This window comes from Chrysochloris asiatica, unplaced genomic scaffold, assembly GCF_000296735.1.
Source record: "Chrysochloris asiatica unplaced genomic scaffold, ChrAsi1.0 scaffold00004, whole genome shotgun sequence".
Taxonomy (NCBI): Eukaryota; Metazoa; Chordata; class Mammalia; order Afrosoricida; family Chrysochloridae; genus Chrysochloris; species Chrysochloris asiatica.
The window spans coordinates 272,795-295,225 of NW_006408522.1; the positions used below are offsets into that span (position 1 = coordinate 272,795).

At 39.2% G+C, this 22,431-nt stretch overlaps 1 protein-coding gene across 1 annotated transcript in view; it reads right to left on the reverse strand.

Annotated features, from left to right (window-relative positions):
* Positions 1-22,431, reverse strand: part of MAP2K5 (mitogen-activated protein kinase kinase 5) — a 349,068-nt gene that overhangs the window by 40,387 nt on the left and 286,250 nt on the right. The window contains exons 20-21 of the mRNA XM_006831503.1: positions 4,972-5,033; positions 1,868-1,913 (exon numbers count right to left, since the gene is read on the reverse strand). Coding sequence (XP_006831566.1) covers positions 1,868-1,913; positions 4,972-5,033 — 108 coding nt within the window. The remainder of the gene's footprint in view (positions 1-1,867; positions 1,914-4,971; positions 5,034-22,431) is intronic.

Genomic DNA, 22,431 nt, shown 5'->3' on the forward strand with positions numbered 1-22,431 from the left:
TGCTTCTAAGGACTAAATTGCTCATTGTGTTTTTATAGATTTATTGATATTTATTCATTAAAAATGTGACACAGCATAATCTAATTATTAGTTATATATATATATAGATATAGATATATAGATATAGATATAGATAGATATGCATCCCTCCTCACACATCTTACACACACACACACACACACACACACACACACACACATGCTTCCAGGGCATTGAAAGTACCCACCCTTTAGCCTTGCCTTTATGACTTGCCACCCTGGGGTGGTGTTCCTTGCCAAGCTATACATACGTATATATTTATCGTGTATGTGGGATCTGCAGATGTTTTATTTATAAGTGGCCAACTCACTGCAGCAGTGAGACGCGCATTTACAAACAGATATCTGTTTTATGAAAAGCTATTCCTTTGTTTTAATAGCTGAGCTATCCAGCCATAGCATAATAATGCACAAGGTAAATGGATCTCCATCTCCAGAACCTGTTCCAAGTTTTCTCAGATGTGACTAACTGCAAGAACTCCCCAACCATCGAAGAGACCAAAAAACAAAACATAAAACTCCACCCGTTTATCCTAGACATGAAATCTGCTTAGGTATGAACTGCAGAGGTTTCAGGGGGTGAACTGTAACTTTAAATGACCATAAAAACTGAGACTTTACTCTGGAGGCAAAGGGACCTTCTTGGAGAGCAGTAATGATGCTAAAGGGAAACATGCTGCTATTTTATACTTGGGCACGACATCTGTACTACGTGAGGTGGATTCAAAAAGTTCATGGAAAAATTCCATGATCTTTTCATTCATTTTCCCAGGAACCTTTTTAAAACCCCTTCGCATAGAAGTTTGGGTGCTTAGAGTGTTTATTAGGATGGAATACGAAGGAGGAAAATCTGTCGACTAATACATGTAAAATGCATATTGTTTAAAGAAGTGAAAGAAAATGGATTGGAATCTGCTCTGACGGCAGAGCTCTAAAGACAGGGAAGGGTACGCAAACCATTAGAAAGACTAGACTATAATTATTATTTACTAATGCTCCATCCTAACGTTATTCTAACAGCTTGTGCATTGTCAAATCAACAATCTGCACTAAATAAATGACCATTTGGGAATTGTTAGGGAGCATCTCTGTTCCTCTCCCTGCTTGACTAAAAACTGTCATTTGCAATCAAAGAAGGCTGCCTTGGAGCTGAGAACACAGCCCTGGCAGCCTTGTAGCTGTCTCTTTCTGGGGAAAGACCAAAGCTTCACATTAACTTGATCTTTTGCAGCCAATCTAATTTCATTCTACATGAATTCAAGAGGATTCCATGCCACATTCAGAATTTCCTGTAGGGTTGCATTACAAATGTCATGTGTTGAACCTCGTCCCTCTTATCAGTCCTCTGAATTCTGAAAGGCTCTAATAGCAAATGAGCACAAAGAGTAACCTACATTAAGGTGTGATCCTTGAAGGATAGGCTTCTGTGTTAAATTCCAAAATGGTGGAGAATGTTTAAAACAGTGAATAATAATAATATTTGTGGGTCTGAGCTTCAAAAACACCTGTTCAAATGAGATGTTGTCTCTCTGGAGTCTGTAGATGTTTTAAATTCCATGTTGGCCCTTCTAACAGAATGGTAAGCAGAGACAGAATAACTGGAGCATTCTCATGTAACTAAGGAGCTCTGGTAGCGTAGTGGTTACGAATCGGGCTGCGAACCTTAAGGTCAGCGGTTTGAAACTACCAGCCGCTCCGCGGGAGAAAGATGAGGCTTTCTACTCCCATAAAGATTTATACCCTCGGAAACCCTGTACAGGGTCGCTATGGGTCGGACCCGACTCAAAAGGCACATAACAACAATCTCATGTAACTAAGACTTTACTTACCATTAATTCTTCAGGTGCTGGTCTTTCTTTTGGCTGTTTTCTCATGCTATAGGAAGGAAACAAAATCTTGTATTACTTCTATCATTTGGGAAGGTAGATAATTTACACCATTCTACTTGCCCTAGAATCTGATTGTTTTCAAAATTCATCACGTTCAGCACTTGGTCAATGCATTATCATATAGTTTATATTATTTTGACTTTTAATTAATCCTATTTCTGGAGACCTCATGAATCAGAAACACAAAAACTGATTCTTTTTTAGTTACTCTCGGAATATAGATAAAGAATGAATTGAAATTTACTCTACTTCTACTTTTGAAACCAATGTGAAAAAAGCAGCGACATTCTCTTCCTGACCCAGGTATCAATTTATTTCAAACTGATTTGGGGAACAACATACTTTTTTTTTTTTTTTTTTTTTTTTTTGGTAACTGGAATAACACAATAAGGCAAAGAAACATGACTATTATTATGTCAAACGAGAAAACATCTCATTCTTTCATTATTACTTGGTATGACAAGTCCTATATGAAAGAGGTCAGGAATCTAGGTAACACCACAAAATTGCAAATGGGCTATTACACATCATCCCAACTTTCATTTATTTTGGCTACGATGCAAGATGATAATTCGTTAAACAGACATGGAAAGCAACATTTGTTTAAGCTGCTTAGAGACTCACATTCATTGTGCAAAATTATGTCTAGTCTCCCATACAAGAGGTATAATTAGTAGCTGTAGGCCTCATTCAGCTACACGATGGAGTAGCCACACATGGAACCTAAGTGACCTTTGATGGCTGCCTATGTGATGGCATTTGTTCTAAACTCAGAGAAGGCGTGGGATAAAGTCATAAAGAGAGACTGACTGTTGCTTTGATCACTTAAAGGAACTAAATCACACAAATGCTTTTTCTTAATTTAAGGCAACCTCTCAAAAGCCAGAGGAAAATCCTTCATATAATCTTTGCATCACTGACTATATATATTTATATATACATATATATATATATATACAAATAGAAAAATATAAAGATTTATTGATCATTAGGCAAACAAGAGCCATAGTTATAAACCATTAATGACGTAGAGGGCATTTGCCTTCCCTATAAATAACCATATGCACCTCTCAAATAGTGCATCCATTAGCAAGTAATTCACGTTGTCTCTTCAGTAGAGTTGGTAACGGTCCTAATCTGACATTTCCAAAGTAGCTGTATCTCTTGGGGAAACAAGGCTATTACCCACTATCACTTCTTTTTCAGTTTGACATCTGTGGAAATTTCAACACAGGTTATTTCTCCCTCTGTCTCCATAAAACTTTTAAATAACAGCTGATTCATTTTTGGACAGGATGAAGACAAAGCCTTATCCAATTTTTTTTTTCTTCTTTCCCATCTGCCCAGAGCTGGTCCCACCCAGGTTGGTTTAAGACCACACAGTGAGGTGTGCTCAGTGGTCCCATTACATATCTAACACCCCTGAGCCGGTGATCCCCAAACAAGGTGCTCTGGGGGCAGCCGGCACGGGAATCTCATGGTTTGTTTTCTGCATTTTTAACAGAAGATTCTTACGATGAGGTGCTTCTGAAGGTTGTTAGGAGTTCTATGTGAAAGACACTAAGAAAGATTAATATATATATCTGGAGATAAAGCCACCATTCTTGAGATTCCAAACAGCTCAGGACCCCAGTGTTGATACCACATATAGGCTTTCTTTTCACTGTGGCATGCTTTGAAAATGGAATATTTTTAGAGCAGAGAAAAAAAAAAAGTTTTAAAAAGCAACAGAACATTATATAAGTCTTTTAAATGAATAGAAACTACGTTAATAAAAATTTAGCAGTTGGAGGAAAAAGCTCTCTCTACTACATATTTTTCTATGGTGTATAAACTGTATGAGACATTTTTATTACAAGGTAACATATTGCACTTAGTCAAAAAGGTGATAAAGCTTGACATTTATATTAAGGAATATTTCTCCGTTTCACTTTAGCGTAATCATCAGATGGATCGTGGGGGGAGGGGAGCAGGGACTACGACAGCACCACTGCCCCAGAACACATGGAAATGGAGGGCTTCTTTCATCAAGGTCTGCCTGTGGACTCAACTTGGAGGGGGTGAGGAAATGTGGAATTTGGCGAAGGAAGGAGAGAGAAGGAAGGGTGGTTATAAAAGCGTTGCAGACTGTCTGGATCTGTTTCCAGGTGATCTGTCCCCTGCTTTGGGGGTGGTCATTTTATGCTCCCAATCTCCTCCTCTTGCTCCTGGACTATTCTCGCTTTGTGTTGGGGTGATAGAGCAGAATGGGGGCAGTGAGCAACTGGGCCTTCTACGGTCACGTGAGTTCTGCAGGATGGGATAAGAGGTGGATGCTGGTGAAAGAAAGACTCATTCTGCTGGGAGGAAAAGACAGGAAGATGGAAAAGAACCCTTGGCAGAAAACTGCCTGACTTGTCAGGTGTATAATGACAAGCGGTTGCCTGGAGACTCTGAGGGTCCCTTTGGAGTTAAAGCCTATGGGTCCTCTCAGTTCTAAGGGTTAAAGTGGGTCTGTCTAATGGAGCCATGTTTTCATAGTCTCTTAAGTACCAAAATTCATTGATGTGGGTCCCCAGTATTGCATTTAAAATATTACCAAAGATAAAAGTTGTTTACTGAAAATCCAATGAATTCACAAAATTTGCTGCTTCCACTAAGTGACAGGAGGTTTTATGGGTAACTTGAGATTACATTAATAAAAAGAGGCTTCATATGTCTATTCAATAGGGGGTGATTAAACTGTATAATTTATTTAAAAACAAAAACAAAAACAACAACCCAAAAGGCTAGCAACAGTATCGATACTCAAAGAAGTACCCCGATTCTCAGTAGTTTATTAACACAGGAAAAAGCCTCTGAAGGACATTTATGACCCTTTGTGTAAATAACAGTTACATAATTTAAACAATTTCTTCAGCTTTGATGCCCCATCTGCCCAAGGCCGCAAAGTCCCTCCCATCTCCAAAAGGAAGCAGGGAAAGCCATAAGGTCTCCCGGAGCCGCTGAGTTAATGGCATGTATCATTTACATTGAGGGAATGGCATGTTTGCAAACAGGCTCACCACTGAGTGATGAAATGTACAAATGGCTCAGAGAACTCTCCAACCGGAAGGACGGGCGAATCCTGGGAAGGAGGAAACACAAGTCACCAAAAGTCGAAACAATTCCTTTTCTTTCTTTATGTTCAGTCCCTGCCACGCCCCCCACGGCCCCAGCAAGGAAGCAGTACAAAGATGCATATATAACAGGGATTTATCACCATGAGGAGAGGAAAATAAGGCCTCATCCAATTAAACTGACTGTCTACACCCTCCTCCACACGTTTGTGCAGAAATGCCAAATTTAAAGCCACACACGTTTTACAGTGGTGAGAAACATGAGAGCAAAGAGGGAGGGGAGGTGAAAAAAGGACAATGATAGCCACAGGGTAGGAGAGAAGGTAGGGAAAGTGTAAATGAGAAATTAATGATTATTTAAGTAACACACAAATGGTCTTGTAATTAACAAAGAGCTGTGAAATTATTCTTGCGCTGACCTTTGTTTCTTTTACTGGATTTGCTATTTATTTACACTTTCCTTTTTATTTACATTTATTTATATAGTCAATGGATTTTAACTGCTTGTGCCTAAACCAAGTCATTTGGGTCAGATTTTATTTTTTACTTAATAGGAAAGCTTCTACAAGGGAAGCTGTTTCCTGAAAATAAATTTCAGCCTATTTTTGGCAGACAAGACAAACTCATTTCTAACAGACTTGTGAAAGCTGGTGAATTAAGGACACAACAAGAAACTCCCAGATAGACCACCAAACAAAATTGGGGTGAAGGTGGAGGTCACTCAAAAGAGTTGAAAAGTACACAGCAACCAAGGACAGTCACCACGTAACATGGGGAACACACCCTATTACCATTTGCAGAGGAAGGCTTTAAGAATTTAGGAGTTTTCCCAAGAATGACAGAGTTCCACTGTGTTTATAGTGTAACAGAGCTCAGGATGTAATGAAATTACACTGCCGAGTACTTTAACAGTCATCTCATTAGACCTACAGTTGGAACAAGAGAGCCACATAAAGTAGGCAGCTGCAAATGACTCCATTCTCATCTATTCTCATTTGCTATTAAAAATACCTTTCGGCAGCTTTTTTCCTTCCTGACATCCCTACACAAAGTGCCCTGCAAAGTATGATACATGCACCTATTTAAATTAACAAAGGAATGACTTATTTTAATCTCACTGTGCTTTGGAGTGCTTTGGCCATTTGGATGAGCAATATATCATTACATACAACCTTCTAGCGCTGCAGGCAAGAAACTCAGAGCATGCAGCATTTGGTAGGAGCCAAACAATTTCTCTAGCACACAACTGTGTCAAATGCATGCATGTATTCATTATTGAGAATGCGAGGAAATAGCTTTGATGTAGTGGAAAAAAGAAGACGATAAAAGCACCTCTGCAATATGCGTGTCATTATCAATGGTGGCAGATAGATACAATTGCACAGCCTCCTATGTGATTAGTAAATATACATATAATTGCTGTGGCCAATTATCAGAAAAATGAGATCGGTAATTACAAGACAGAAAATTAACTAGAACTCTTATTAAGGCTTTGTTTCCAATTCAAACAATTGGAAACTGCTGGAATATACAATGAAATCAAAAGAACTAAAGGGGTCATAGCAGGCAAAATCAAACCAAAAAAGAAAAACATCCTGGAGAGGTTACAAGAATGAAAGGAAGAAAGAAAGAGAGAGAGAGGAAGGAAGGAAGAGTAATATGAACAAATGTTTCTTGGTTTTTGTATATGTCTTCTTTGAATTGACTTAATTCATCTAGAAAATGGTTAGTTAACTTGAAACTCAACCATCTCATCAGTAGAGAAAGACTTCGAAAAAGAAAGTAAAATGGGAGTAAAATAAAATCTGGCCAAGTTCAAAGGATTACATGTAGGCATTACATAGTGAGGACATGAAAAACGGAGGACTGAGGAAAGAGCCTGCTCAAAAGAAACAGGGCAGGCAGTAACATGACAAGTCTGCGATAAAGGTACTATAAAATGGTCACAGAAGTCCCATCGTTTTGAAGAGCAAAAATAAAACATGATATCAATTTCAGCTCCGGCCTGTTTTAGGAAAGCTATATATATCACCATGTCTGAAAGATTCTACAAGTCCCAGTTCAAGCAATGACATTTTACTGTCTCAAAAACCATTAATAAAAAGATCGTTCAAAGTCTGAGGTGTAAAATATTATAGACTTTGATCAGCTAGAAGGATTCTCTGAGTCATCCCTTGCCGGGTTCTTTTTAGCAGGGGGCAGTACTGGAAAAAAGAATCTGAGTGGTGGTGGTGGGGTGGTGTTGTTGTCCATGGAGTTGGTTCTGACACATAGCAACCCTGTGTAGGGTGTCTGAGGCTGTAAATCATTACAGGAGCACAAAGCCTCATTTTTCTCCCAAGGAGCAGCTGGTATATTTGAACTGCTGACCTTGTGGTTAGCAGCCTAACTCGTAACCCACTAAGCTACTGAGTAGTGGACATTTTAAAATGCAAGGTTTAAGGAAATAAACAAAAAGCCTCCTGTCTTAATGTTGCTGAATAGTTACCAAATAGTTAAAATTCTGGACAGGAGTTTTACAGAGATTTTGGTATAAGATGTGATGCTAATGTGGACTTCATTTCAAAGTCTGATACCAAGAGTAAATTAATGAATTATAGACTAGGGTACTTGATGAAGATGTCACTTTAATACGGATGAGAAACAAAACGAGGAAATGTGACATCTTTGCATGGGTAGTTAATTTTATTTAAGACCTGATATTGTAGCCTGTTAAGTTCCTCACAATATAAAACTAAGGAACACTGGGTGGTACCCATGAATAATTTATTTCACTTCTGATAATGCCAGCCCAAGTCGACTTTGCAGAACCACCGAGAGTGGATTCTCATCTCCGTGGTGCCTGGGAGGAATCACTCATCAGAGATAGGGGGGAAAAGTCTCATCTCACATGCATAATGCCAGATCTTTCTGTGCATTTTAAAGTCCACATCTCTTACATACCTCAGAGAAGAATGTCCTGAGATACAGAAGGCTGACTGGTTGGGGGTGGGGAGGGTCAGAAAGTCACACACAAACATGGAGGGGGACCAAAAGAGCCTCCTGAGAAGTTCCAACTTCAAAAACATAGTAGCTGCTAACATCCCAAAGGGAAGCAACTTAATATGAATATGCCTGACCATCTTTACTGTCTTGGAGGACTTTAAAAGTATACTTTTCTCTTTTCCTGAGCAAATAAAATGAGAAGTTTAGATGAGGCTGTGAAACAAAACAAAAACAAAAAAGATGTCCAAGGACCTGTCTATTTCACTGCTGAATTAAAATCTGTGGAAGGAAGAAGCAGGAAGACTCACAGTAAATCTGTGCTTCAGCTAAGCTCCAGTCTAACTTCAGTTTATCTGGAGGTTTCAGGGAGACTGAGAACCATGCCAAGGGGTTCGGAGGATTTGGAGGATCTAGTTAAGTTGTTGCTGGTAAGTGCCATCGTGTCAGTTCTGACTCATTGCGGCATATAGAGTTTCCAAGGAGTGGCTGATGAGTTTGAACTGCCAACCTTGTGATTCAAACTGACCTTGGGGCCCAGTGCTTTAACCCACAGCACCACATCCGGTCTCCCTAGTTAACTTGTTGCTGCTTAAAAATATCCTCTGTGAAATGTAACATATGGTTTCAGTTAAGATGAAGAAAAACATTTCCAAAACATAAACATGAATTGGAACCGCAGTTACACTAATAACTTAGCGCTGGCAGAAATGGACTCTAAATTGTTAATAAAAGTCACTCTCTTTAAAACCCTGGGTGTCATACTTCATCTTAGGAACTTTCTAGTGTTTGTTTTTGGTGATGCTTTTTCACACTGCATAGGCATGAAATGAAACAGTGGACACAACTTTAACCAAAAGCCTTCACCTGAGAGTCTAGTCTCCAATCAACTTTAGAGCCCTGCTAAAGGGACACGGACCTGGATCTTGTTATTGAGCTAGCAACTGTTATATACAAACAGCTGCCATAAACCATTTCAGTAAGCAATTCTGCTCATCAAGGAGGACGGTCTCCAGTTCTCCGAGGTTCCTGTAACTACCTGGTCAGCCCCTTTTGCTAAACAACTGGAACGCTAGCACGCGGTCCGCTGGAGAACAGCGAAGGACAATGGGAAAAAAGTTTGAGTGATGCCTTTGCCTTGTGAATAATGAAGAGTTCAGAAAGGTCAACCCATTACAACTCAAACTGTTTAATTATTAATTATGCACAATCTATGAGCAAAAGGACAAGTTCAGAATGTTTAATGTGTGCTAACGTCAACTGGGCTCTCTCTGGGTATTGTGTTATTAGCACTTGTCAGCAAGGTGCTCAGGCATAAAAAAAGGCAAGCAGTAGAAAATCAGAGTGTGTGAGTGTCTACCTGTATACTCAAAGAGGTGGGAAAGGGGAGGAATGATAAAGACATCCAATTCCTACCATAGCTGCTAGTTCATTTACAGGGTAAGTTTGACAGTAAGTATACTTGGTGATCTTGCAAATAGGCAAGTAAGTTGGGTACTCCAAATACGTGAGAAAGATGCTTTTGAAATGGATTATTTTAGAAGGAAATAATTTTTTTCAAAGGCACATCATATTTTGAAACAAAAATATCTCTTGGTTTTGAAAGGATCCATGTCAGTAATGTTTTTGCAGGCACACGTGTAGTGTGTGCAAAATTGGTAAAATCTGAATAAAGTAGAACTGTATCCTATTAGCAATATCAATTTTCTGGTTGTGACATTATACTAAGAGATGTTACCACTGGGGGAAACTGGATACATTAGAGCCCTCTGCATTATTTCTTGTAACTTCATGTGAATCTAGGTTGTTGTTGTTAAGTGCTGTAGACTCAATTTCAACTCATAGTGACCCTGTATTGGATTTCTGAGGCTTTAAATCTTTGTGGGAGCAGAAAGCCTTGTCTTTCTTCTGCTAGGGGGCTTGAACTGATGACCTTGTGGTTTGCAGTTCAGTGCTTACTCTACAGAATTTCTTAGTGCAAGTAGATTACTAATTATATAATCTATGATGACTTCTATGATGACATAATTACAAATCTATTATTAGGTCAAAATAGAAAGTTTAAAAAGAAAATGTTAAGGGGCTATTTAAAATAACTCAGAAGAGACCCAGATGCTTAGTAGAGCTCTCTGCTTTGTATAAAGGAGAAGCCGGTATAACTACCCACTTGGAGAAAAGTTAGGGGACCTTAGTGTGAGGACTTCATTTTTGCCTGGAATTCATAATTAAAGACAACAGTGAAACCTGACAATGATGTGGTGGCTAATTCAGACATTGATAGGGCATAGCCACAACATACAGGGTGAGTGAAAAGAGAGGAAGACCCTCAACGAGATGGTTAACACCATGGCTACCACAAAGGGCTCAAATATAGTAACGGTTGTGAGATGACGCAGGACCTGATAGTGTTCTGTTCTGTTGTATATACGGCTGTTGAGTCAAAAGCAACATGATGGCACCTAACAACAACAGCCACAAAATACTTATGAAAATGATAATTACTCATTTATTTGTTCACTCATGCAGTAATTGTACTGAGCACCTACCATGTGCAAGGCACTGAGTCAGGCATTGTGGGATACCTGGTACCTAATTGGCATCCTGAAAGAACTTGTGTATTTCTATATTGGTGAGCAGCAATTGAGGTCTTCAAAGCTTATGAGTGACCACTAAAGTGTAACTAATGGTCTCACTGTCTGGAGGAATGAAGAGTGAATTAATCCAATGGATCAATGGACCATGTGAACATCAGTCTCCATGACCCTGGGACCAGAAGAGTAGCTGGTGCCTGGCTACTACTAGCAGAAGCTCTGAAAAGGATCATATTATAAGGTCAGATAGAGACTGGTGGAACTCTTTAAGACTATGGTCCTTAGTCACCCTTCAGGTCTGGGACTGAACTCACCCCTGTGGTTCAATTTTCAACCAAACAATAGATAGATCTATAAGGGGAACAATAACCCTAATGAGACACCCACACCTTAGATCAGCCAACCATTGGAGATTAAAAGGGCAACATATAATCAAGGGCAAAGTTCAGAAGAGTTAGGAGAGAAGGCGGAATGGAAACAAGAAACAGAGAAAGTGGGATAAGTGCTTTGAATAATCATTGATTACATTCCACTGAGAGGAATGTAATAAATGACATGAAACAAAATGTGTATGAATTGTTGAATGTAAGACTGATGATCGAATTGTTGAATGTAAGACTGATGATCTGCTCTGTAAATCTTCACTCAATTCACAAAATATTAATAAATACAAAATATACATAAATTTAGATACAGAATGTAAGAATTACTGCCAACGGTTTATTGGATTTGTAACACGTTCCTGAATCAACAGACAGAAATTTTTTAAAAAATAAAGAAAGAAAGAACTTGTGTATTGTTTTTATTGTTAATTGCCATGGAGTCTGTTTCTACTCATAGTGACCCTGGATAGAGTTTGTGAGGCTCTAAACCTTTGCAGGAGCAGAAAGTCTCACCTTTCTCACACAGAGCGGCTGGTGGGCTCAAAGCACTGACCTGTGGTTCGAAGTCCAGTACTTACCCTAAAGAGCCACGGTGTTCCCAGAACGCTGACTACTTACTCTTGGCAGTAAGGATGCCATGAAATTGTTCATGTGGCCCAAGAAATCAGTCTGCTTACTTTATAATTATACCTTTAAATTGAGACTTTGAAAATGCGTTTGTTTTGTTTTTAACATTTAAGCCAGATTTATAAGTTTATTTTACTACCTTTGGAATAAATATTAAATATGAATATACTTCTTTTATATTCAGTTAAGAAAACGAAGCACACATACACAATGCTCCAAAGAGTTGGCTGCAGTTGAACGATAGGGTCATTTGTATTGTGGATTACATTAAACCAGTCTAGGAAGTTAAATAAAATATGGAAAGGCTTCTAACGTTTTAAAAACAGTCCCTTTCTAGATGTCCATCAGTGAATCGGAGTCCTGGTGTGGCGCTGTAGTACCAGCAAAGGCAGGACCACAAGGTCGGTTTGAACTCCAAGGCCAGCAGTTCAGATCCACCAGCCACTCCTCAGAAACCCTATACAGGGTCACTATGAGTCGGAACCCACTCTACTCAGCACTTAATAATAACTATCAGTGAATCACCTTGCATCTGACCAGTAAGAGGCATGCTCTACATTATATTTTTTTAAAAAAACCTTTGAATTAAACTCTAATGGTTCTTGGCTGGGCCCAACAATTTTTGGTTTCATACTAATTGGCACAGCCCTGTTAGAACACTCCAGTGCTGCATTCAAGGCCATTTGTGAGATCCCAAATAGGCTTTTGATCCTTGCATTGTTTACAGCCTAAGTAGTGTCTTCATGAGACAACTGGCTGAATCCATAGCACAAGTTTGCTCTTGACCTGGGGAGGAAACCTAATTTGTTAAAATAAAAACATAGACCCTCAACTTTGAAGATCTTCACGGAAGCTAATCTACAGAAAAAAAAAAAAAAAAAAAAATCTTCCTGTGCAAAATGTACTCCGATGGTTGGAAAATTTTTATTTTGCAGATCCTTGATGTTCACATCTGTTTCTGCCATTAGACAATTTAGCCAGGAAACAAAACCAAACAAAAGCTGTCCTATCTGATCCAAGGAAGAAAGGTAGAAAATCAGACGGATGGGTATTCCTGATCAGTTAGCAAGTGAGTTGCCTGGTTTAAGATACCAGCTAACCAAATCAGTCTTTGTGGTGTGTAGGATAAGCACTGGACTGCAAAGTTGATTTGAACTGTAAGGTCTGCAGTTCAAACTCACCAGCCACTCCTCAGGAACTCTATGCAGGATCGCCATGAGTTCAAAGTGACTTGACGGCACGTAACAGCAATAACAAACCATAATTACACCTCTGAGTTGTACAAATTCAACCAATGTTTGCAAAACACTGGGCTATCCTAAAATACATGGCCACATTGTGAGGGCACAACCAGCATTTTGATATTAAGAATACTTCTGATTTCTACATGCAGATGGCACTGACCTAGTCCACAGGGTTTCAGGAGGTGCAGGGCTGGGGAGAAGCGAGGCTTTGCATTCAGGAAGACCTGCAGATAGACTCCCCTTAGCGAGAGAGCAGAGAACTGCTTTTTACTCATCCCCTTCCACATCAAGCCTTGAGCAGAGCAAGTGAAAGATGATTCAATTTCCACACTGGGTCACCCCATGCTCTGGGTTGCCAGATGTGACAAATTACATGTGTGGGTATTTTGGTGTGAAGTTCTGTCCACTGGGCCTGGGCTGACAATAGCAGCTCATTTAACTTGTCTCAGATGGGACTGGGAACAGGGGCTAACGGCTTGAATTTTAGCCACTGAAACACCCACCTTGCCCACAAACCCTTAAATCAAGAGAAACCAGCTGTTAAGCAAGTGAACACCACTACCAGATGGTTGATTAAAAAAAAAAAAACACCCAGAAAATACAAATGAACAGGTCTAAAGGAATCTGTCTCTAGATAATCAAAATCTGAGATTATAGGGATTTTTTTCTTATTTGTTTTTTCCCTCTTCAATGTGTTTTTGTATTGGGATCAGAAAGAGGAAGAACAAACTTTGTTATTAACATCAAAACAAATCTTTTACCAAATCTGCCTATTTGGTTGTCATGTGAAAGATTTCTATTTACTGGGAGATTTTCTTAATAAGGTAAAGATCATGGTGGTTTACAAAATCCCCTAAAATAGTTGGGTGAAGAACTGGAAAATGAATTAATCCTTTAAACTGTATTTGCAATCGCTTCGTTTCCAAGGCCAATGCACATCTTTTTTCCTCCTTTTATTTGAGGCCTCTTGTTGGTCATAAGCTAGCGCGCACAGCATTATTTAGAGGTGCCTATATGAACAGCACACAGACAGGCACACACATGTGCATACATTTGCACGCTAACACCCACACACACCTTCCCTTTTCCACAGCTTTAGGCAGAGCAGCAAAAAACACACTTGTCTCATACACCAAAGGGATTTCATTTACAAAAGTAAAAGCCGTTATTGTCCTCTTTTTCTGTGGCCTCTCGGTGCGTTTCTATTGCTTTTTCATAAAACACTGCTGCAAATAATCAAGCGTGACCACTGACATCTACAAGATTGAGTTTTAGGAACCATTAAATGAGCTCACCCTCGTGGGAAGCCTCCTGCTCAGGCTGGTCTAAAGGTAATTATTCAGCAATTCCTACCTGTGGTTTTACCTTGTCCCTATATAGCGTGTGAATTTCATACACTGGTAAGGTCAGTCTTTTTCTGCAGGAAAAGTCCAGCTACATATGTTTGATCCAGGACCAAAATTATAATGTTAATATACATGCTGGCAATTCACCAGGTCCTGTGGACAGAAGTGCTGATTAAAAGCAACCTTAGATGAAACGGAGATCATAAATTAGTTTTGGCAAAAAACGAAAGAGGGAAATCCAGGAGAGGAAAATACCCTTAACAGGTTCCTAAGTCAAAGTATAATTCCTCTTTTTACAGGTAAGGAGCTAACGTGACAACATCTGAACCCCATCCATACACCAGGAGTGAGAATCTGGCAGATCTGTGTCCTGAAAAATCAACAAGCCATAACATTATCAAGTTAAACTCTGAGAACTCACTGCAAACCCAGAGTCCACGTTGCCACACTGGATGTCTTCTTGAATGTTCACTCGACTGTTAGTTAAAATAATTACTGCCATTTGCCACCTGCACTGCAAGCTATGGATAAGGGGGAAAGCAGAATATACAGTGCATGCTGTAGGCGTGTTGGTAGTATTTGCTCACACATTTTTAAGCACATTCAAAGGCTGTGTCGGTTGCAATTCAAAGGCTTAGAATTAGATGTGAAACTGTGCCGTACCTGGGTCCATTCAGTAAATGACAGAGCAAAGGGAATTTAAAGCTGGCTAAAGACAATGCTGCATCAATTTAAAATTAGTTAATAGGAGAGGAACAAAGAGAGCGAGACAGGGAGGGAGGAAAGGAGAGGAAGTGAAAAAAACAACAACAAAAAAACCCAAACAGAACTACACACTGTGAAATGAACAAGTTCAGTTAGAATGTTCATCAGGATTTGGAAAATCATAATGCCATCTGCTACTCTGGACCTCAGAACATCAGGGATCTCGAGGGCCTAGACGCTTCCATTTCCAGGAGGAAGGAAGGAACTTACACTCCCTGGAATGCTGCCTTCATTCTGGAATAGAGGCAACACCCCAGCCGACCAGTTTGGAATCTCTTTTGAGGACATTTGTACTGCTCACATAAACGTTTCCCCTGGTTTAGAGGAAATTAACGGCAGACAGAATGATCACAGCAACTCAGCAGTGAAGCGGAGCAGTGCCCCAGCCTGAGCTGCTGTGTAACTGACCCTGGCATGCAAGTTGGGCTCAGGGTGTGTAGGTCCCATCATAGTGGATTAAATGAGCATTGTCCTACGGCTGGATAAGGCTTCACAATAGAGCAACACATGTTAAATGACAGCAGCCAAAACTGGCCCCACCAGGCAACTGCCCATTCACAGAACGCTATTCATAGGCCTCCACCACCAAGAAATTAATTCATTAATAATACAACAGGCTTCATGGACAATTCAAAGAAAACAACAGTGACTGCCGAAAGATATAGAATTTTTCCTGGATTAAAAAACAAACAGAAAAACTCACCAAATCTACTGACTTACTCAAATAAAAATCATAGAGATGTTTATGCAAAGATTTTGGTATATATATATATATATATGAATATTATCCTCTGAATTCACTCAGTGCCATGAAGAAATAATAAAAACAGACTTTTTTCAGCAGTAACTAATAAAATCTGATGCTATATAATTGCATATTTAAAAATTAATTTTTCTACTTCAAGTGGCTTTGTACACCCTTCAGACTAGCAGGAAAAAAAAAAATATTTTAAGCTTGTTTCTTCTGTACCTTTTTTTTTTTTCAAACTCAATTCTTTCTTACTCCTCCCTCCCGACAACTCATAAATATGAATTAAATATAATTATAAATGAACAGAACATTAACTTTTGGATTACTGCTGTGTTTTGGTAGAATGTTAATGTCATTCCTAAAGAAACAGTTATTACCAATAGAAAAAGTAATTACTAAAAGAATCATGGCCTTAATGCTAACCTATTTTCAATCTTCAGCCAAACTGCATTAATTTAAACATACTGGACTTTTCAAAGGAGGTATTAGATTTCTAGCAATTGCCTTACATAAAAGAGGAATATCAGTTTCCAAGCTTCCAATTGTATAACCCTAACACTATGAGACATGGGTCTAGTTAACAATATCGCTGGAGGACAGAACTATTGTGTGTATCCACTTGTATTAACTTACCAAGTTTCTGATGCCTCAGTCATTAACTCATACAAGTTGCAAGCATCTTAAATACCACATCTTAAGTGTTCGTTAATATGAGTGGCTAGAGTGCTAAGCCATATTGGTCAGAAGGAATGGGCCTGCAAGGTCTTTCGGGAAGCTCAGGCCATCAAGTCTCGGCTCACTTTAATCTATTGCAGTTACACATTGTGAAAGGAACACACCATACTTAGGGGTCTATGGGAACACGGGGACACGATGGTTAAGCACATTGCTGCTAACCAGCAGGTTGGCAGTTAGAACCAATCCAGTTGCTCTTCATGAGAAAGGCTTGGTGACCTGTTCTCGTAAAGATTACAGCCTAGAAAACTCTGGGGGTAGTTCTACTCTTTTCCATGGGGTCATAATGATTCAGAATCGACTAGAGGGCACGTAGCAACTAAGGAGGCTGGGACCTGGAGAGGTGGGGGCTATCCTTTTTACGTCTTGCTAATTTGAGAAGTCAAAATTATGGCAATGTCCCTCAAGCAAAAGAGGAATCAGGATTTTTTCCCCTCTGGAGTTGGTTCACATCTCTATTTTTGAGTTTATTAATGGGCAGTCATTTTCATTCCCCACCATCAGAGAACATGTTAAGAGCTCAGGAACTTCTCAGCTATCCAGCCTTCATTTAATCTGTGCAGGAATGAGCAATTCTACATTATCAAACTTTAAAAGACATTAGAGGCTTAAGAGCCCCAATTCTTGTGTTTTCATAGAAATCATCTACGAGGAGACACGTTTCTTCCTGCCCACTTAAACAGAATATGCAGGAAACAAAAATTCTTTCTTAAATACCTGGAATAATTTTTGCAGACAGCAAAACTGAACTGTGTTATAACATACCTTGTCTTTGGGGCATGTCTACAATGGTAAGTTGTGGTTGTTATTGTTAGGTACCATTGAGTTGGTTCCCATTCATAATGACCCTACGCAGAACAGAACAAAACACTACCTGGTTCTGTGCCATCCTCACAATGGCTATGTTTGAGCCCACTGTTGCTGCCACTGTGTTAATTCATCCAGTTGAGGGGATTCCTCTTTTTCACTGACCTTCCACTTTACCAATCAAGATTGGTCCCTTCTAACAATATGTCCAAAGTACAAGAGATGGAGTGTCGCCATCCCTGCTTCTAAGAAGCATTCTTCTTCCTAGACAGATTTGTTTGTTCTTCTGATAGTCCATAGCACTTCCAATATTCTTTGCCAATACCACAATTCAAATGTATCCATTTTTCTATGATCTTCCTTATTTATTGTCCAATTTTCATATGCATATGAGAAGACTGAAAATACCAGGACTTAGGTCTTTTACTAAGAAAGGAAGTACTTAAACTTCATAGGTGGGTTCATAACCTCAGTCTTCAAACTGGTATCTTTGCTCTTGAACACTTGAAAGAGATCTTGTGCAGCAGATTTGCCTAATGCAATATGCCATTGGATTTCTTGACCCCTGCTTCTATGAGTGTTGATAGTGGATCCAAGCAAAATTAAGTTGTTGACAACTTCAATATTTTCTGTTTGCCATGATTTTATTGATCCAGTTGTGAGGATTCTCATTTTCTTTACATTGAAGTGCACTCCATACTAAAGGCTGTGGTCTTTATCGGTAAGTGTTTCAAGTCCTCTTAGACTCCAGAGAGCAAGATTGTGTCATTTGCTTATTAAAGAATGTTAATGAGTCTTCCTCCAATCCTGATGTCACATTATTTTTTTTATAAAATCCAGCAACTCAGATTATTTGCTCAGCACACAGACTGAACCTGGACACCCACCTTTCCTGATCTGAAACCATTTAGTGTCCTCTTGTTCTGCTCGAATGAGTGCCTCTTGGTCTATGTACTGGTTCATCATAAGCACGATTAAGTGTTCTGGAATTCTCATTCTTCACAATGTTATCCATAGTTTGTTATGATCCACCCAGTTTGAATGCCTTTGCTTAGTCAGCCAAGATCCGTCTGATATCAGCAATGATATATCCCTTATCCCAAATCCTCTGGCTTGAATTTCTGGAAGCTTCCTGTTGATGTACTGCTGCAATCGTTTTGAATTATCTTCAGCAAAACTTTACTTGCTTTGGATATTAATGATAACATTCAGTGATTTCTGAATTCCGTTGAGTTCCGCCCCCCCCACCCCTTTTTTTTTTTTTTGGTATGGGCACAAATATTGGTCTCTTCCACTTGGTTAGCCACATTTGTCTTCCAAAAATTTTTTTCCATAAATGAGTGAGCTCCTCCAGCAATGCATCAGTTTGTTGAAGCATTTTAATGGCTCTTCTGGTAATTCTTGGAGTCTTGTTTTTGTCAATGTCTTCATTCCTTCTTCTTTTGATGCTTCCTCTATCATTCAGGTTATTTGATTAGGTGCTGTTGAGTTGGCTCCAACTCATACTGACCCCAAGCACAACAGAATGAAACACTTCCCAGTCTTGTGTCATCCTCACAATTACCACATTTGAGCCCACTGTTGCTGCCACGGTGTCAATTTATCTTGTTGGGGGTCTTTCTCTTTTTTGATAACCCTCCACTTTTCCAAGCATGATGTCCTTTTCCAGGGACTGATCCCTCCTGGTAACATGTCTGAAGTATGATAGACAAAGTCTCGTCATCCTGACTTCTAAGGAGAATTCTAGTTGTATTTCTTCCAACACAATTAGGTTTGTTCTTCTGGCAATTCATGGTACTTTCAATATTCTTCTCCAACACCATAACTCAAATACATTGATTCTTCTGTGGTCTTCTTTATTCACTCTCAAACTTTCACATGCAGATGAAGCAATGGGAAATACCATGGCTTGTGTCAGGTGCACCTTAGTCCTCAAAAGGATATCTTTGCTCTTAAATACTTTGGCCCATAGAATCCTTCAAGATTGCAAATCAAGGTTTGAAATTTTTCTTCTTGAGAAACTCTGAGGATGCCTTTCCCTTTTGGTTTTCTGACTCTTGGTCTTTGAACATTTCATTTTGTCTTCTCAAACAGCCCTTTGCAATTTTCTTTTATGTCATCATTTCTTCCAATCTTTTACCATCTCTACATTCATGAACAATTTTCAGAGTCTCTTCTGACTCCATTTTTTGTCATTTCTTTCTTTCTTTTAAAAATGGTTTTTGCTTTCTACATGTATGATTTCTTTTTTTCAAAAATTTTCTATTGTGAATTGAATGAAATTTTACAGAGTTAATCAGTTTTACATTCGACAAACTATATATTTAGTTTCATTTCAATGATTTCATTCAACAAATCATATATTTCATTTCATTTCAATGATTACAATCCCTTCCATGTAACATCAGCTATCCCACTTCCTCCCTATGATTCTTCTTTCTATTCAACCCATGTATGATGCTTTCGTGTCATCCCACAACTCCTCTGATCTTGGGCCATTAGTGTCTATTGTGTCAAATCTGTGATTCTTCTTCTTCTTTTCTCTATTTCCTAAGTTAAACTTTTATTTATTTATTTTTTACTAAGAAAGAAAGTACTTAAACTTCATAGGTTGGTTCATAACATTATTGAAGAGCTTCAGTCTTCTCCCAGGAACATCAGGGATTCCGTGTGCCTTTTCCCATCAGGTTCTGTCTTCAACTTACAACAGCTTCTCTGCTTGGCAGTGCTGTGTACAACTGGGTCATTCAGAGCTTGAGATAAGTCCATTGTCTCCTCAGGAGGACAGTAAAAATTCAAGACTTCAAAGTGATTTTCAGGCTTACTGATGAAAAGGAAAATCAAGTGGACCATTGAAGTTGCCCTAAATTAATTTTCGTTCTTGTAGTATTCCTTCTATGAGAGGGGCACCAGCAATCTAGTCCTTCTAGTGAGGCTATTTACTCCCTTCTGTCTGAGTGATTAGCCCTTGGCAATAGCTCTTTATCAAATTTGTTCTTGAGATGGTCTCTAAATTCAGGTGAGATATACTCAAGGTCATATTTGGGCTCTAGAGGACCTGTTCTAATTTTCTTCAGCTTCAGTCTGAACCTGCATATAAGCAATTGATGGTCTGATCCACAGTTGGCCCCTGCTTTGTCTTTTGGATGGTGATATTGAATTTCTCCATCATTTCTACCCACAGATGTAGTCCATTTTATTTCTGTATATTCCATCTAAGGAGCTCTGGTAGTGTAGTGGTTACGAGTCGGACTGCTAATCAGCAGTTCAAAACTACCAGCTGTTGTGCAGGAGAAAGAGGCTTTCTGCTTCTATAAGGATTTACAGCTTTGGAAACCCTATGCAGTGTCATTATGAGTCAGAATCAATTCCACGGCACACCATCACCACCGTATTCCATCTGATGAAGGCCACATGTATAGACACTTTATATTATTGAAAAGATATTAACAATGAAGTCATCAGTCTTAGAAAATTCTATCATGTAATCTCCATCATAATTTCTATCACCAAGGCCATATTTTCCAACTACTGATCCATCTTCTTTGTTTCCAATTTTGCATTCCAATCACCAGTAATTATCAGTGTATCTTGAGTGTACATTTGTTTAATTTCAGACTGAAGAAGTTGGTACAATCCTTCGATTTTTTTATCAATGGCTTTAGTGGTTGGTGTGTAAATTTGAATAGTAGTGGTCTTCCTTGTAGACATATGAATATTATCCTATCAGAGACAGCACTGCACTTCAAGATAAATCTTGAGATACTTTTTTTGACGATGAATGCAACACCATTCATCCTCAACTTGTCACTCCTGGCATAGTAAACCATATAGTTCAAAATGGCCAACACTAGTCCATTTCAGCCTATTAATGCCTAGGATATAGATCTGTATGCATTTCATTTCATTTTTGAAAACTTCCAATTTTCCTAGATTCATACTTAGTATCTTCCACCTCCCGATTATTAATGGATGTTTGCAGCGGTTTCTTTTCATTTTGAGTTGTGTCCTATCAAAAAAATGATGGTCCAGAAATTTATGCTCCATCAACATCAGCAAGGTCAACTCTACTGTGAGGAGGTAGGTCTTCCTTAGTGACGTTTTGAGGGTCATCCAATCTGAGGAGCTCATCTTCTGACACTGTATCAGTGTTCCCTTGCTATTGAGTGGTTAACCATTCAAAGTAGTCTGTTTCCCTGTCTTCCCAGTCTGCCTTAGTCTGAAAGTTCTGCTAGAACCTGTCCACTACGGTTGGCCCTGATTTAAAATACTGATGACATATCTTCCAGCACCACAGCAACACACAAATTATTACAGTATGACCTGTTGACAGACAATTGGTATAAATGCCTAGTTAAGTCTCTATAGTTTAAAATAAAACCCAAACTCTTCCTTTGATGCCACTTAAAAATTTGTTTTTAAAACTTCTGTTTAGGTCAAGTATAGTATAAAGACTGACTAAAACTCGGTTTCTTTTCTATAAAGTGGAGAGTTGTGGGAAAGCAAGGTGATATGGGCAAGCATTTTTCTCTGTTATTGTGAACTGGGTGAAGGTTCATAGATCAGATCAGTTTCCCATCCAACAATTCATACACATTTTGTTTCACGTCATTGATTACAATTGCCACAATGTAACATCCTCCTGGTGTTTCCTGTTTCCATTCCTCTTTCTTTTCTAACTCTTCTGAACATTGTCCTTGGGTAATTGCTGCTCCTTGGATCTCAAATGGTTGATTATTCTAAAGTGTGAGTATCTCCCAAGAGTTAACGTTCTCCATTATAGAGCTGTTTGTTGTTTGTCTGAAAATGGAGCCTTGGAGATGAGTTCATTTAGAAGGGTGACTAAGGGTCATAGTCTTGGGCATTGCATTTTTGTTGTCGTTGTTGTCAGGTGCCATCGAGTCTGAACCGACTCATAGCGACCCCATGCACAGCAGAACGAAACAATGTCCAATCCTGGGCCAACCTCACCACCGCTGCCACACTTGAGTCCATCAATGATGCTACCTGGCCAATCCATCTCGTTAGGGGTCTTCCTCTTTTTCTCTGACCCTCCACCTTACCCAGCATGACATCCTTCTCCAGTGACTGTTCTCTCCGGACAATGTGTGCAAAGTATGAAAGACGAAGCTTAGCCATCTTGGCCTCCAAGGAGCACTCTGGCTGCACTTCTTC